The 14,024-nt window shown below is 47.3% G+C and overlaps 1 protein-coding gene across 1 annotated transcript in view; it reads left to right on the forward strand.

Annotated features, from left to right (window-relative positions):
• Nucleotides 1-14,024, forward strand: part of LOC115196407 (corticotropin-releasing factor receptor 1) — a 192,767-nt gene that overhangs the window by 85,625 nt on the left and 93,118 nt on the right. Inside the window, exon 4 of the mRNA XM_029757219.1 lies at nucleotides 9,422-9,541. Coding sequence (XP_029613079.1) covers nucleotides 9,422-9,541 — 120 coding nt within the window. The remainder of the gene's footprint in view (nucleotides 1-9,421; nucleotides 9,542-14,024) is intronic.

Below are 14,024 nucleotides of genomic sequence, written 5' to 3' on the forward strand. Positions count from 1 at the left end.
CAGACAGAGGTTTGGGTTTACAAATTTACGGTTTATTAACCCAACTCCACACAGGCTACTGTTTGGCCGTAGCCCACGCCATATAAATGAAAGATACCCTATAAAACAACCGTGACATTCTCTTGTGAAGACCAGACGTAAGAGAGAGAACAATGGCTAAACATGGTCTTAACTTGCAATGCTCCATCCCCTATCCAAACCCCCCACCACGCCACGCCATTCCACCAACCGCCAGGATGCCCGGCATCAGAACATTTCAGGCATTCCCGTGATTGGTTGATTGGCATGTCAGACCCCGCGAACACTGAGTACTGGTACAGTGAGGGAAAAAAGTATTTGATCTCCTGCTGACTTTGTACGTTTGCCCACTGACAAAGAAATGATCAGTCTATAATTTTAATGGTAGGTTTATTTGAACAGTGAGAGACAGAATAACAACAAACAAATTCAGAAAAATGCATGTAAAAAATGTTATGAATTGATTTGCATTTTAATGAGGGAAATAAGTATTTGACCCCCTCTCAATCAGAAAGATGTCTGGCTCCCAGGTGTCTTTTATACAGGTGGGGCTCCATGCAAGATCTCACATCGTGGAGTTGCAATGATCATGAGAACGGTGAGGAATCAGCCCAGAACTACACGGGAGGATCTTGTCAATGATCTCAAGGCAGCTGGGACCATAGTCACCAAGAAAACAATTTGTAACACACTACACCGTGAAGGACTGAAATCCTGCAGCGCCTGCAAGGTCCCCCTGCAGGCACATATACATGCCCGTCTGAAGTTTGCCAATGAACATCTGAATGATTCAGAGTACACCTGGGTGAAAGTGTTGTGGCCAGATTAGACCAAAATGGAGCTCTTTGGCATCAACTCAACTCGCCGTGTTTGGAGGAGGAGGAATGCTGCCTATGACCCCAAGAACACCATCCCCACCCTCAAACATGGAGGTGGAAACATTATGCTTTGGGGGTGTTTTTCTGCTAAGGGGACAGGACAAATTCATCGCATCGAAAGGACAATGGACGGGGCCATGTGCCGTCAAATCTTGGGTGAGAACCTCCTTCCCTCAGCCAGGGCATTGAAAATGGGTCGTGGATGGGTATTCCAGCATGACAATGGCCCAAAACACACGGCAAAGGCAACAAAGGAGTGGCTCAAGAAGAAGCACATTAAGGTCCTGCAGTGGCCTAGCCAGACTCTAGACCTTAATCCCATAGAAAATCTGTGGAGGGAGCTGAAGGTTCGAGTTGCCAAACGTCAGCCTCGAAACCTTAATGACTTGGAGAAGATCTGCAAAGAGGTGTGGGACAAAATCCCTCCTGAGATGTGTTCAATCCTGGTAGCCAACTACAAGAAACGTCTGACCTCTGTGATTTCCAACAAGGGTTTTGCCACCAAGTATTAAGTCATGTTTTGCAGAGGGGTCAAATACTTATTTCCCTCATTAAAATGCAAATCATTTTATAACATTTTTGACATGAGTTTTTCTGGATTTTTTTGTTGTTATTCTGTCTCTCACTGTTCAAATAAACCTACCATACAAATTATAGACTGATAATTTCTTTGTCAGTGGGCAAACGTACAAAATCAGCAGGGGATCAAATACTTTTTTCCCTCACTGTAAGTACAGCACAACCAACTAATAGCATAACACATAACACACCGCTGTCTGTGTGGGTCACTACACAGCCCCCCCACCACAAAGTCCCTCATCCCAGGGAACAAACAAAATCTTTGAACAACCCGGAGGTCTCCTTTGCCTGCATGGCCGTGATAGTCGCAGAGTGTCCAGATGTGAAACAAGGGGCACAGTCTGTGGCAGGGGGCTGCCCCTCTTGGGCCCATGGGATGAAAGTAGGGATAGGGGGACAAGGATGTGGGAACGGGGAATATAGTCCGTGGAACCACGCTGAGACACAGGGTGGGAGACTGGGGGAGTGGGCTGTCTGGAGCCTTGTCTGTGGCACCTGGGGGTGGGTGCCTGGAGAATGTCATTGCCAGAGAGGGGAATTGTCGGGGTCCCTGGGGTTTGGGGAGAAGAGGCCATCTGTACGGGGCTAACCTGTCCCGGTGCAGTGCCACCTTTCTCCCCCTGGGAGTAAGCTGCACCCGGTAAACAACCTCCCCTACCCTCTCCAGGACACTGCAGAAGCCACCCAGTGGTCTCCGGGCATACTCCGGCCCGGGGGAACTGCAAGGCTATCCAGGGGCCGACCAATCGTCATCTCTGCAGGGGTGCAGTTCTCTCTCCCAAGCATGAGGAGGGCAGGCGTGCAGGAGGTGGAGTCTTGGACAGCGGAGCGGCATGCCATGAGGACCATAGGCAGGTGCTTGTCCCAGTCACGCTGGTGTTTGGCAGAGACAATGGCCAGTTACTGTCCAAGCGTTTTGTTGAAGCACTCCACCAGGCCATCACTTTAAGGATGGAGAGGAGTAGTGCGGGTCTTGTGCATACCCAGCCTCTCACACATGGTGACTCAAAGTTTCTGCCTTGGTCGCTGTGGATGGACTCCGCAGCTCCAAACCTGCTGAACATCCCCGCTGTCAGGGCGTCGACGATGGTTTCTGCCTCCTGGTCAGACAGAGCAGAGGCCTTGGGCCATTTTGTGAAATAGTTCATGGCTGTGAACACTCAGCGGTTTCCACTGTCTGTGGTGGGGAACGGCCCAACTACATACACTCTCACCCATCTCCATGGGAGCCCCAACTGGAATCAGTTGGAGCTGAGCATGAGAGCGGCCTGGAGGGCCCTTTCTCACTGTGCAGTTGTCACAGCAGCGGCAAAAGTCCTCCACGTCCCTCTTGTGCTCTTGTGCTACCCCCAGTAAAAGCTCTGTCGAAGGCGGTGGAGTGTTTATGTGACCCCAAAGTGTCTAGTCCCCATCCCCCCCATGAGTACTCTGGAGTACAGCCTCTCGCAATGCTTTTGGGACCACCACCTGCCACCTCTCCTCTCACGTAGCTGACTCCTTCCATGCCCGCTGTAGCACGCCATCAGCCAGCCACAGTCTCTCAAACTTTGACCACAACCCTTTGGTCGCGAGTGAGAGTGCTGCCACCTTTTCCCATGGTGGCCTTAGCTGCGCCTTTACCCACCGTAGCACGGGGGCCTCGATCAGTGCACATTTGAGGGTGTTGAAGGCCTCCTCACACTCCACTGTCCAAGTGAAGGCCTTGTTATACGGTAGCAGGCGGTTCAGGAAGCAGCAACGCTTGAGAAGCCCTGTACAAACCTCCCGAGGCCAGGCCCAGGAAGCTCTTCAGCTGATGCTGGTCAGTTGGGGTGGGCCAGTCTCGGACAGCCCCCACCTTGTCCTCCATGGTGCTGATACCCTCCTTCCCCACTCGGTGGCCCAAGAAGGACACCTCTCTCCTCATGAAGTGGCACTTCTTGGGGTGGAGCTTCAGGCCTACGGCAGCCACCCTCTCCAGTACACGTCGTAGCGTCCCTAGGGCTAATTGGAAGGAGCTGCCATGGGCCAGAATGTCATCGAGGTATACCAGACACTGCTGTCGGGGGATGCCATCCAGCACGCTGTCCATCAAATGCTCAAAAGTAGCTGGAGCGCTGCATAGGAAGAAGCACAGGACCTTGAACTGCCAGTGTCCTCTTTTAGTGGAGAACGCAGCTTTGGCTCTGGCCTCTGGGGAGAGGGGCACCTGCCAGTAGCCACTGCGGAGGTCTATTGAGGAGAACCAGGAGGACTCCCTAACCATGTCCAGCGACTCACCCCATACCTGGTATCTATATGAGAGGAGAAAAGTCACACATAGATGTGGGGGGGGGGGGGGTTGCAGCCATGAGTCTCTGCTGCTTTAACTGTTGTAGTAAAGGGGTTGTTGAGTTGTGTGAATGTGACATTAGGTTTGGCCATGGTGACTGCCCAGTGTGCACCCATTTAGGTCTAACTGGCAGCCTGGCTCCTAAGAAAGTCCAATCCTGGGATACAAGGGCCCTGCACAGCCGCCACCCACACAGGATGACGCATCGTCATCCTGTGTGGATGACAAAAGTCCCAACACAGGTCCGGCCCACCACAACAACAGGCTCCATCTGCTTTCCCTCGTCTGCTTCTGGGGGACTTGGATCCTTGCTCCCCCGTCCGTGTTGGTGGGATCCTCCTGAAGATGGTGGTGGTTGGGAAAGGGAGCCAGGGCCAAGCCGTTTCCCTGAGCTCCGGGGGACATGGGGAAATCCGCCACAGCATGAATGAGTTCAGTCATTACAGCCACCCATGCAGGCTTTTCCGGCTCTGGGCTGCTCTACCCCACAGCCCGCACAGTGGGTCTGTCTCCCTGCACCCCCACCAAAACCACAGCTGAAGCCCCAGCCCACACAAGCTCCCTCTCCAAAGCCATCTCCAATGACTCAGGATGAGCCAGCTGGGTCTGTATGCGCAGCGCCATAGGAGAAAGCGCCTGGATGAACTGGTTCCATGCTAGCTCGCTCTGCACGGAGGGAGACATGTGAGCACATGCCCGCCGAGAGAGGCTCTCAATGTCATTAGCTAGCACCTGTAGTGACTCTCCAGGCTTCCTGCGTCTATTACTCAGCTCTGAGCGCAGCAGCCCGGGCTGTACACACTGTCCAAAGCGCCTCCTCAATGCCCTGGTGATCTCCTCAGCCAGATCCTCCGAGGTTCATGCACATGCACCTCCTTGGCCCCAGTCGTCCCCTACCTCCACCTTCACTTTCGGAATCCCTCAAAGCATTTTCAACCCCCGTTGTCACGTACATTAGCTAGCTATGGTAGTCAGCTAGCTAGCTGGCTAACCTTTATCTACGTCTTTACTTCTGACACCAATGTAATGACCTGGCTAGATCATACAGGAACATTTGTCCAGACAGAGGATTGAGTTCACAAATTTACGGTTACTGTTTGGCCATAGCCCACGCCAACTTGCAATGCTCCATCCCCTTGCTAACACCGCAACCCCCCCCACTCCAAACACTTCACTACACCAACCACCAGGATGCCCGGCATCAGAACATTTCAGGCGTTCGGTTGATTGGCATGTCGGACCCCGCGAACACTGGGTACTGGTAAGTACAACACGACCAACTGATAGCAATACACATAACACACAGCTGTCTGTGCGGGTCACTACAAAACATTTGACCCCCTCCGTGAAGTAACACATTTTTCTCCCACAGCCCGGAGTAATGTTATCAGCTATACGAAGGCTGCCTGCTTGCCTCCTCCAATCTGACGTGCTCTAATTAGTTTTAAACTGCCTGCAGCTTCCCAACTTTGCGTTTTATCCCCGTTTTAGTTTATCAGAATCGTGTTTGGGGTTGTGCTAGGTTTTCAAATCCCTCCAGCGTCTCTACCTCTCTCATTTACATAGTGAGGATTGGATGTCTTCACTGAAGTTTTAAATCTTTGGGGAGAAAAAAAACATTGGAAAGTCTTCTCCCCTTATGACTCATCGAATCACTAGCATATGTAGTCCGACAACGCTAAATGTACCCAGACAGACACCTCCTATTTTGCTTATGTGTTCCCTTCTCTTACTCCATCTATTTATCCATCCATAACCCTTTACGGAAAAATCACATAATTTCATGTGAGATTTCACATGTGAAATCATGGTTTTGGAACACTTTACATGTGATGAAATTTCACATGATTTCACATGTGAGAGGATATGTGAGCACATGTGAAACCATGAAGTTTTGGAACACTTCACATGTGATGGTATTTCACATGAAGTTTCACATTTGAAGCATTTTCACATTTGAAAATCAAATTTGCAGTTCCACGTGTAAGAAAAATTCCTATGTAAAAATCTAACTCACATGTTTAATTTCATTTTCACAAGGGAAAAACGTTCACATGTGAAAATCGAATTTGCAGTTTTACATTTATTGTCAAATTTTTTTCACGAGATCATGTTTTCTCATGTGTAGTTTTGTGTTATCACATGTTGCTTTTACATGTTGTCACATGTTATCACATTAACTTCACAGAATATCACGTGATCACATGTGAAACACGTGATTATGTGAAATTCATGTGTTTTTTTCTTAAGGGTACTGACAATTACCTAGCCCAGATATGGCTTGCCTCCATTACTATTTCAGCATGGTGTTAAAGCGAAACAGAGCCTTTCCATCAGAGCAATCTACCTACCTCTTCATGACAGTCTGCTGCTCTCTACGTTTCTCTCTTTCATTCCCTCTCTCTCATTCAGTTGTTGTCGCTCTCTCAACCTCGCTCCCTCTACCGTTCCCTCTTTCATACATTCATTCTCTCCCTCTCCAACTCTCCCTCTCCAACTCTCCCAGCTCACCTGACTGACAGACCCAGCTGCCTCGCTGGTAGTCCAGCAGCTGTCACTAAAGGTTACCTGCCCAGCTGTATCCCTATTGTGGTGGTTGCTGTTGTTGCTGTTTTGTTGTTGGTATGATCATCATGGAAGGCCGCTGTGAGGTGTTAATCCCTTTATCCCCAGGTACAGGTTTGCTGCTACCTGTAAGCATGCTTTCCACTAGAGTGTCATTGCTAGCACGTTAACACAGATGTTGTTGCTAGTACGTCAGTGACTCGCGGTGGATTACGGGTCCATAGACAGCCACGCAGATTGTGACTCACCTCTTCTGTGTATATCACATCTGCTTATTTTCCATGAATCGGAAATATTAGATTATTTTATCATGCTTTCATCTTTATGCACAGACATTGCAATCATCTGTTGTGCTCAGGCATTGCAGGAATGAACAAACATCACAAGGGAAAACTGTAACCTAACCCTAACTGTAAATCGCTCTGCATAAGAGTGTATGCTAAATGACCAAAATGGAAATGGAAAAGACCCTAAAGGGAGGCAGAGACCTGAGATGTACGCATGGTTATTGCTGAGATGATCTAAATACAACAAAACGCTAACCCAGTCACCTCCCACTATGTATCCAATGTTCCGGCTTAACACGTAATGTCTGTACGTAATAGAATGTCAGATTGTCATAGAGAAACTGCCTGCGTCACTGCCTTCTTCACTTGTTGGCCACATACCCCATACACAAAATAGTGGCTAGCAAGATGGAGATCACAGAGGTTATTTTTAATGAGTGCATTTCGCAAGTGGCTAGTTTGCGTCAACTACCTTCACTAATACAACTGCAAAGGTTTACCTGTACATTTTTGATGCAAATCGTGACGTTCTGGCATGTCTGCCTCGTGATTTGTTGGGAGAGTTATCTGTCTGAAGGGGAAACATCCCAGAAACAATAATTTTATCGAAGTACCAAAAGAGGCCGTCATGAATTGCAGACGCTAGTCACAGCTGTTTCCAAGGGTCAGGTTTAAAAGTCTATTAATCTGATTATCTTTGGGATTCTCGTAAAACCGCTGCTGTACTTAGTAGTGTGGATAATCAATCGGAGACCGGTCACAGCTTGGGATGTTTGTGATGACTTCTGTGATGTGGTGTATATAAAAGGTTGCTGATGTTGCCTACCGTGTCAAAACACTGTAACAAGAGCTTCGACAGCTCTTTTAATAGATCTTCTACAAACACACACACACACACACACACACACACACACACACACACACACACACACACACACACACACACACTCACTCGTCCACCTCCTTCCCAAACCAAAATACAAGGTAAAAATGCCATCCACCCAAGGCATAGTAGATTAACACACGCCTCACAAGTCCTCAACTGGCAGATTCATTAAATAGTACCTGCAAAACACAAGTCTCAACGTCAACAGTGAAGGGGCGACTCCGGGATGCTGCCTTCTAGGCAGAGTTGCAAAGAAAAAGCCATATCTCAGACTGGCCAATAAAAAGAAAATATTAAGATGGGCAAAAGAACACAGACACTGGACAGAGGAACTCTGCCTAGCAGGGCAGCATCCCAGAGTCGCCTCTTCACTGTTGACATTGAGACTGGTGTTTTGCGGGTACTATTTAATGAAGCTGCCAGTTGAGGACTTGCGATACGTCTGTTTCTCAAACTAGACACTCTAATGTACTTATCCTCTTGCTCAGTTGTGCACTGGGGCCTCCCACTCCCCTTTCTATTCTGGTTAGAGCCAGTTTGCACTGTTCTGTGAAGGGAGTAGTACACAGCGTTATATGAGATCTTCACTTTCTTGGCAATTTCTCACATGAATAGACTGACGAGTTTCAGAAGAAAGTCCTTTGTTTCTGGCCATTTTGAGCCTGTAATCGAACCCACAAATGCTGATGCTCCAGATACTCAACTAGTCTAAAGAAGGCCAGTTTTATTGCTTCTTTAATCAGAACAGTTTTCAGCTGTGCTAACATAATTGAAAAAGGATTTTCTAGTGATCAATTAGCCTTTTAAAATGATAAACTTGGATTAGCTAACACAACTTGCCATTGGAACACAGGAGTAATGGTTTCTGATAATGGGCCTCTATACGCCTATGTAGATATTCTATTAAAAATGAATCATTTTTTATTTAACCAGGCAAGTCAATTAAGAACAAATTCTTATTTACAATGATGGCCTAGGAACAGCGGGTTAACTGCCTTGTTCAGGGGAAGAACAACAGAGTTTTACTTTGTCAGCTCAGGGATTCGATCTAGCAACCTTTAGGTTACTGGCCTAATGCTCTAACCACTAGGATACCTGCCGCCCCAATCAGCCATTTCCAGCTAGAAAAATCTGCCATTTCCAGCTACAACAGTAATTTACAACATTAACAATGTTTTTCTGATCAAGCTGATGTTATTTTAATGGACAAAAAATTGCTTTTCTTTCAAAAACATTTCTAAGTAACCCCAAACTTTTGAGTGGTAGTGTACATTACTGCATAGTAACTGTTATCCTAGTTTGCACTTTGCACATTTCAAGTATTTGTAAACAAACTTTCAATCAACATTTTTCATGTTATTTTAGGCATTTATAGATTGAGGGGTGGTCTAAACAAACCAATGAGTTCCTACTGTTTAGCACAACTTCATATAAGAGGGATGGAAATGTCAAATGTGATGGGTAAACATGGTACAACTTTCCAAAATGTACAATGTTCAAACATTAGAAAAGTTAGGGGTTGTTATAATTGAATACAACTGGACATGCCCTGAGGCTGTAGCTCGATTGATGACTGGTGCCATGGTTATGACCTCTGTGACCATGTGTGTGTGGTCGACCCTACTGTTGCCAGGGCCAGTTACCTGTATGCACTGCTAGGCAGGTTACGGTGGTCATGTCCTGTTCTTTATTTACCATTCTCTCTCTGTTAGACAGCTGTGACACTGCGCTCTTTAACTTCTGTCCATCCACAATCGCAGACAAAAATCCACTGGTTGTAATGCTGTCTTTTTTCTCTTGTCCTCTCTCTTGTTTTTCTCTTCCCTTTCATTCCTTTTGTGATCCCCTTCTCTGTGTCTGTCTCTCTATCTCCCTCTCTCCTTTCTCTGTTGCTCAGGCCTGTTCTGTAACATGTCCATCGATCCCATCGGTACCTGCTGGCCAAAGAGCACTGCAGGGGAGTGGGTGTCACGGCCATGTCCAGAGATGTTCTATGGCGTCAAATACAACACCACCAGTGAGTAGAGCCCCATTGACAGTGCTTATTTGTGTGTGTCTGTCAATATCCAAAGTTGTACAGTACCAGTCAAAAGTTTGGACACACCTACTCATTCAAGGGTTTTTCTTTATTTTTACTATTTTCTACATTGTACAACAATAGTGAAGTCATCAAACTATGAAATAACACATGGAATCAGGTAGTAACCAAAACAGTTAAACAAATAGGTTTTAGATTCTTTAAAGTAGCCACCCTTCGCCTTGATGACAACTTTGCACACTCTTGGCATTCTCTCAACCAGGTTCACATGGAATGCTTTTCCAACAGTCTTGAAGGAGTTCCCACATATGCTGAGCACTTGTTGGCTGCTTTTCCTTCACTCTGCGGTCCTACTCATCCCAAACCATCTCAATTCTGTTGAGGTCGGGTGATTGTGGAGGCCAGGTCACCTGATGCAGCACTCTCCTTCTTGGTCAAATAGCCCTTACACAGCCTGGATGTGTGTTGGGTCATTGTCCTGTTGAAAAACAAATTATAGTCCCACTAAGCGCAAACCAAATGGGATGGCATATTGCTGCAGAATGCTGTGGCTTAAATTCAAATATAAATCACAGACAGTGTTACCAGCAAAGCACCCCCACACCATAACACCTCCTCCTGCATGCTTCACGGTGGGAACCACACATGCGGAGGTCATCCGTTCACCTACTCTGCGTCTCACAAAGACATGGCTAAAAAAAATCTCAAATTTGGACTCTTTAGACCGAAGGACAGATTTCCACCGGTCTAATGTCCATTGCTCGTGTTTCTTGGCCCAGGCAAGTCTCTTCTTATTGGTGTCCTTTAGTAGTGGTTTCTTTGCAACAATTCGACCATGAAGGCCTGATTCACGCAGTCCCCTCTGAACAGTTGATGTTGAGATGTATCTGTTACTAGAACTTTGTGAAGCATTTATTTTGCCTGCAATTTCTGAGGTGCAGTTAACTCTAATGAGCATATCCTCTGCAGCAGAGGTAACTCTGGGTCTTTCTTTCCTGTGGCGGTCCTCATGAAAGCCAGTTTCATCATAGTGCTTGATGGTTTTTGTGACTGCAATTTTCCGGATTGACTGATCTTCATTGTGATGTGGTGAGGTTGGACCCAGGTGCAGAGAAGAGCCCAGACGAGGAATCAGTGGTTAAGGATAAGCATAAAGACTTTACTGATAAACAGTAGCCGCAGGATTGTGGGACACTGGAAAAAACAACAAACACTAAGTCTTGAAAACTCACTCAGGAAACAAATGCACAGCTTAAACAATTCAAGCTTCTGCAAAGGAAACCAGAAACAACTATTTTAACCTCTCTGGCGCAGGCATTCTACTAGCAACCCACCTCGACAACATCGGTGAAATTGCAGAGCGCCAAATTCAAAATACAGAAATAGTCATAATAAACATTCATAAAAAATACAAGTGTTATACATTGACTTAAATATTAACATCTTGTTAATCCAGCCGCTTTGTCAGATTTCAAAAAGGCTTTACGGCGAAAGCATACCATGCGATTATCTGAGGACAGCGCCCCGCTTACAAAAGCATACAAACATTTTACAACCAAGTAAAGGAATTACAAAAGTCAGAAATAGTGATAAAATGAATCACTTACCTTTAAAGATCTTCATATGGTTGCAGTCACAAGAGGTCCAGCTACACAATAAAGGTTTGTTTTGTTCGATACAGTCTCTCTTTATATCCCAAAAACTCAGTTTTGTTGGCGCGTTTTGATCAGTAATCCACTGGCTCAAAGGCGGTCAAAACATGGTGACGAATACATCCTAATAGTACCAGTAAACTTCGTCAAAACATGTCAAATGATGTTTATAATTAATCCTCAGGTTGTCAATTGTCTAAATAATCGATAATATTTAAACCGGACAGTAGCGTATTCAATAGAAAGGAAAAACAACGAAGGGTGCTCACTCGGTCACGGGCGCAAACCAGCACTGCATGATTCTACAGTCCACTGACAGAAAACAAGCCTGAAACAATGTCTAAAGACTGTTGCCATCTAGTGGAAGCCATAGGAACTGCAATCTGGGTCCTAACCCATTAGAAACTCTCTAGGATTTCAATTGAAAACTACCCACATCAAAAAAATCCCACTTCCTGGATGGATTTTCCTCAGGTTTTCACCTGCCATATTAGTTCTGTTATACTCACAGACATTATTTTAACAGTTTGAAACTTTAGAGTGTTTTCTATCCAAATCTGCATATGCATATCCTAGCTTCTGGGCCTGAGTAACAGGCAATTTACTTTGGGCACGCTTCTCATCCAGACATCGAAATACTGCCCCCAAGCCATAAGAAGTTTGACAGGGAAATCATAATGAGTAATTGGACGCACCTGTCATTAATGTCTCTAGGACGGTCTCTGCCACCCTCTTGTGAAATGTGGAACCATGGCATTACCCCCCCTTCTAGGAGCGGCTCCAACCGCAGAGCCAGAGCGACCACCATGTAGTTAGTTGATGTCCTGAAAAGTCCCGGGTCCAGGATGTCCCAGGCAGGCACCCACGCCCACTCCTGGGGACCGTAGCCCTCACAGTCCACCAGGTACTGCAGGGTGCCTCGGGCCCGAACCAAAACTGACACTTGACAATCCAGTGGATGTGTTCGGCAGTGTGTTAATGAGCATATTCTACCCAGATGAGGAACTTGCTCCAGTTACTGGCCTGAGTGGAGACGAAACAGCCGAGGAACTTATCCAGCTCTTGGTTAGCCCGCTGAGATTGCCCATTAGACTGTAGGTGGAACCCCGAGGAGAGATTCACCGACGCCCCCAACAGGGAGCAAAAGGCCTTCCAATAACGTGCGATGAACTGGGGCCCACGATCTGAGACAATGTCCTGGGGAAGTCCGTGTAGCGGAAAGACATGGGTAATCACGAGATCAGTGGTCTCCTTCGCTGAGGGCATCTTGGGTAAGGCGATGAAATGGGCTCCCTTTGAGAACCGATCGACGACCACCAGGATAGTGGTAAGCCCTTGGGATGGAGGTAACCCTGTGATAAAGTCTGTGAAAAGTCCCTTGAGCTCCTTGAATGCCCTGTCAGCCTCAGGAGTCCAGCAAAAACGGGTCTGGGACTTGTGGGTTAGGACGGTGAGAGGTGCTGCCACCGCACCAAAGTTGCGTATAAAACACCTCTAAATTGGCAAACCTGAGGAACCGCTGGACCTGCTTGAGTGAGGTGGTATGGGCCAGTCGGTGACTGCCTCAACCTTTACGGGGTCCATTTGGATGCCTGCAGTAGAGATAATGTGACCCAGGAAGGAAACTTGGGATAGGAGGAACTCACACTTCTCTATCTTGACCTATAGTTGACTTGGAGGACGTGCAGTATGTGTTATGGAAGGGTTTTGGAGAAGATCAGGATGTCGTTGAGATAAACAAAGATGAACCGATTCAACATATCACAACGAGTGTCATTGACCAATGCTTGAAAGGCTGCCGGTGAGTTCGATAATCCGAAGGGCACGACTAAATACTCAGTGACCACTAGCAGTGTTAAAGGCCGTTTTCCACTCATCTCCCTTCCTGATTCTCACCAGATTGTAAGCGTTGCGGAGATCCAGTTTGGTGAAGAATTGGGCCCCTTGGGCCAACTCCAATGCGACAGACATCAGGGGTAGGTTCTAGTGATTTTTGATCATAATCCGGTTCAGCCCTCTGTAATCCATGCAGGGCCGCAGGTCTCCATCCTTCTTACCCACGAAGAAGAAGCCTGCACCAACTGGGGATGTAGAGGGGCGAATGAAACCTGCTTCCAGCGACTCCCGGATGTAATTGTCCCTGACTGCTGCCTCAGGGGTCGAGAGGGAGTACAGACGGCCCCGGGGAGTTGTGGAGCCGGTTAGAACTTCTATGGCACAGTCGTATGGACAATGGGGGGAAGGGTGCCTGCTTGCCTCTTGCTGAAGGCCTCTTGGAGGTCGAAGTATTTGTGAGGGAGAGCAGACAAGTCTTGGTCTTCAATGGATTCAGGAGGACACGGTGATGCTCTTGTTGGGGTCTTAGACATTTAGTCTGGCAGTCCTCACCCCAGTCTAGTAGGTGTTCTATGGACCAGGAGAATAGTGAGTTATGTAGCGCTAGCCAGGGGTACCCTAGAATAAGGGGGTTCTCGGGAGCCATGATCAAAATAAAACTAAGTCTGAGTGATTCACCCCAACCTGCAGTAGATTGGGCTTGCCCTTGGCTGGCCGCTTCTCGTCCGCCGACTGGGTGGTCGAAGATTCATTGCAGCTCGAGGGTGAAGGCTAATATGGAACCGCAGGATGGTGGCTGCTGTTCCCACACCGCTGTTGATCACGCCAGGGCCTTGTCCTAGAGTAGAGATAGATGATGTCGGCGATCATGGCCCAATCAGAGTGGAATGGGGAGGACTGTAGCTTGAACACCAGAGAACACTGATTGAGGAACCCCTTCCGGGTGGCCATCATACCGCTCGGGGGCTGGAATC

The sequence above is a fragment of the Salmo trutta genome, chromosome 1 (assembly GCF_901001165.1).
Source record: "Salmo trutta chromosome 1, fSalTru1.1, whole genome shotgun sequence".
Taxonomy (NCBI): Eukaryota; Metazoa; Chordata; class Actinopteri; order Salmoniformes; family Salmonidae; genus Salmo; species Salmo trutta.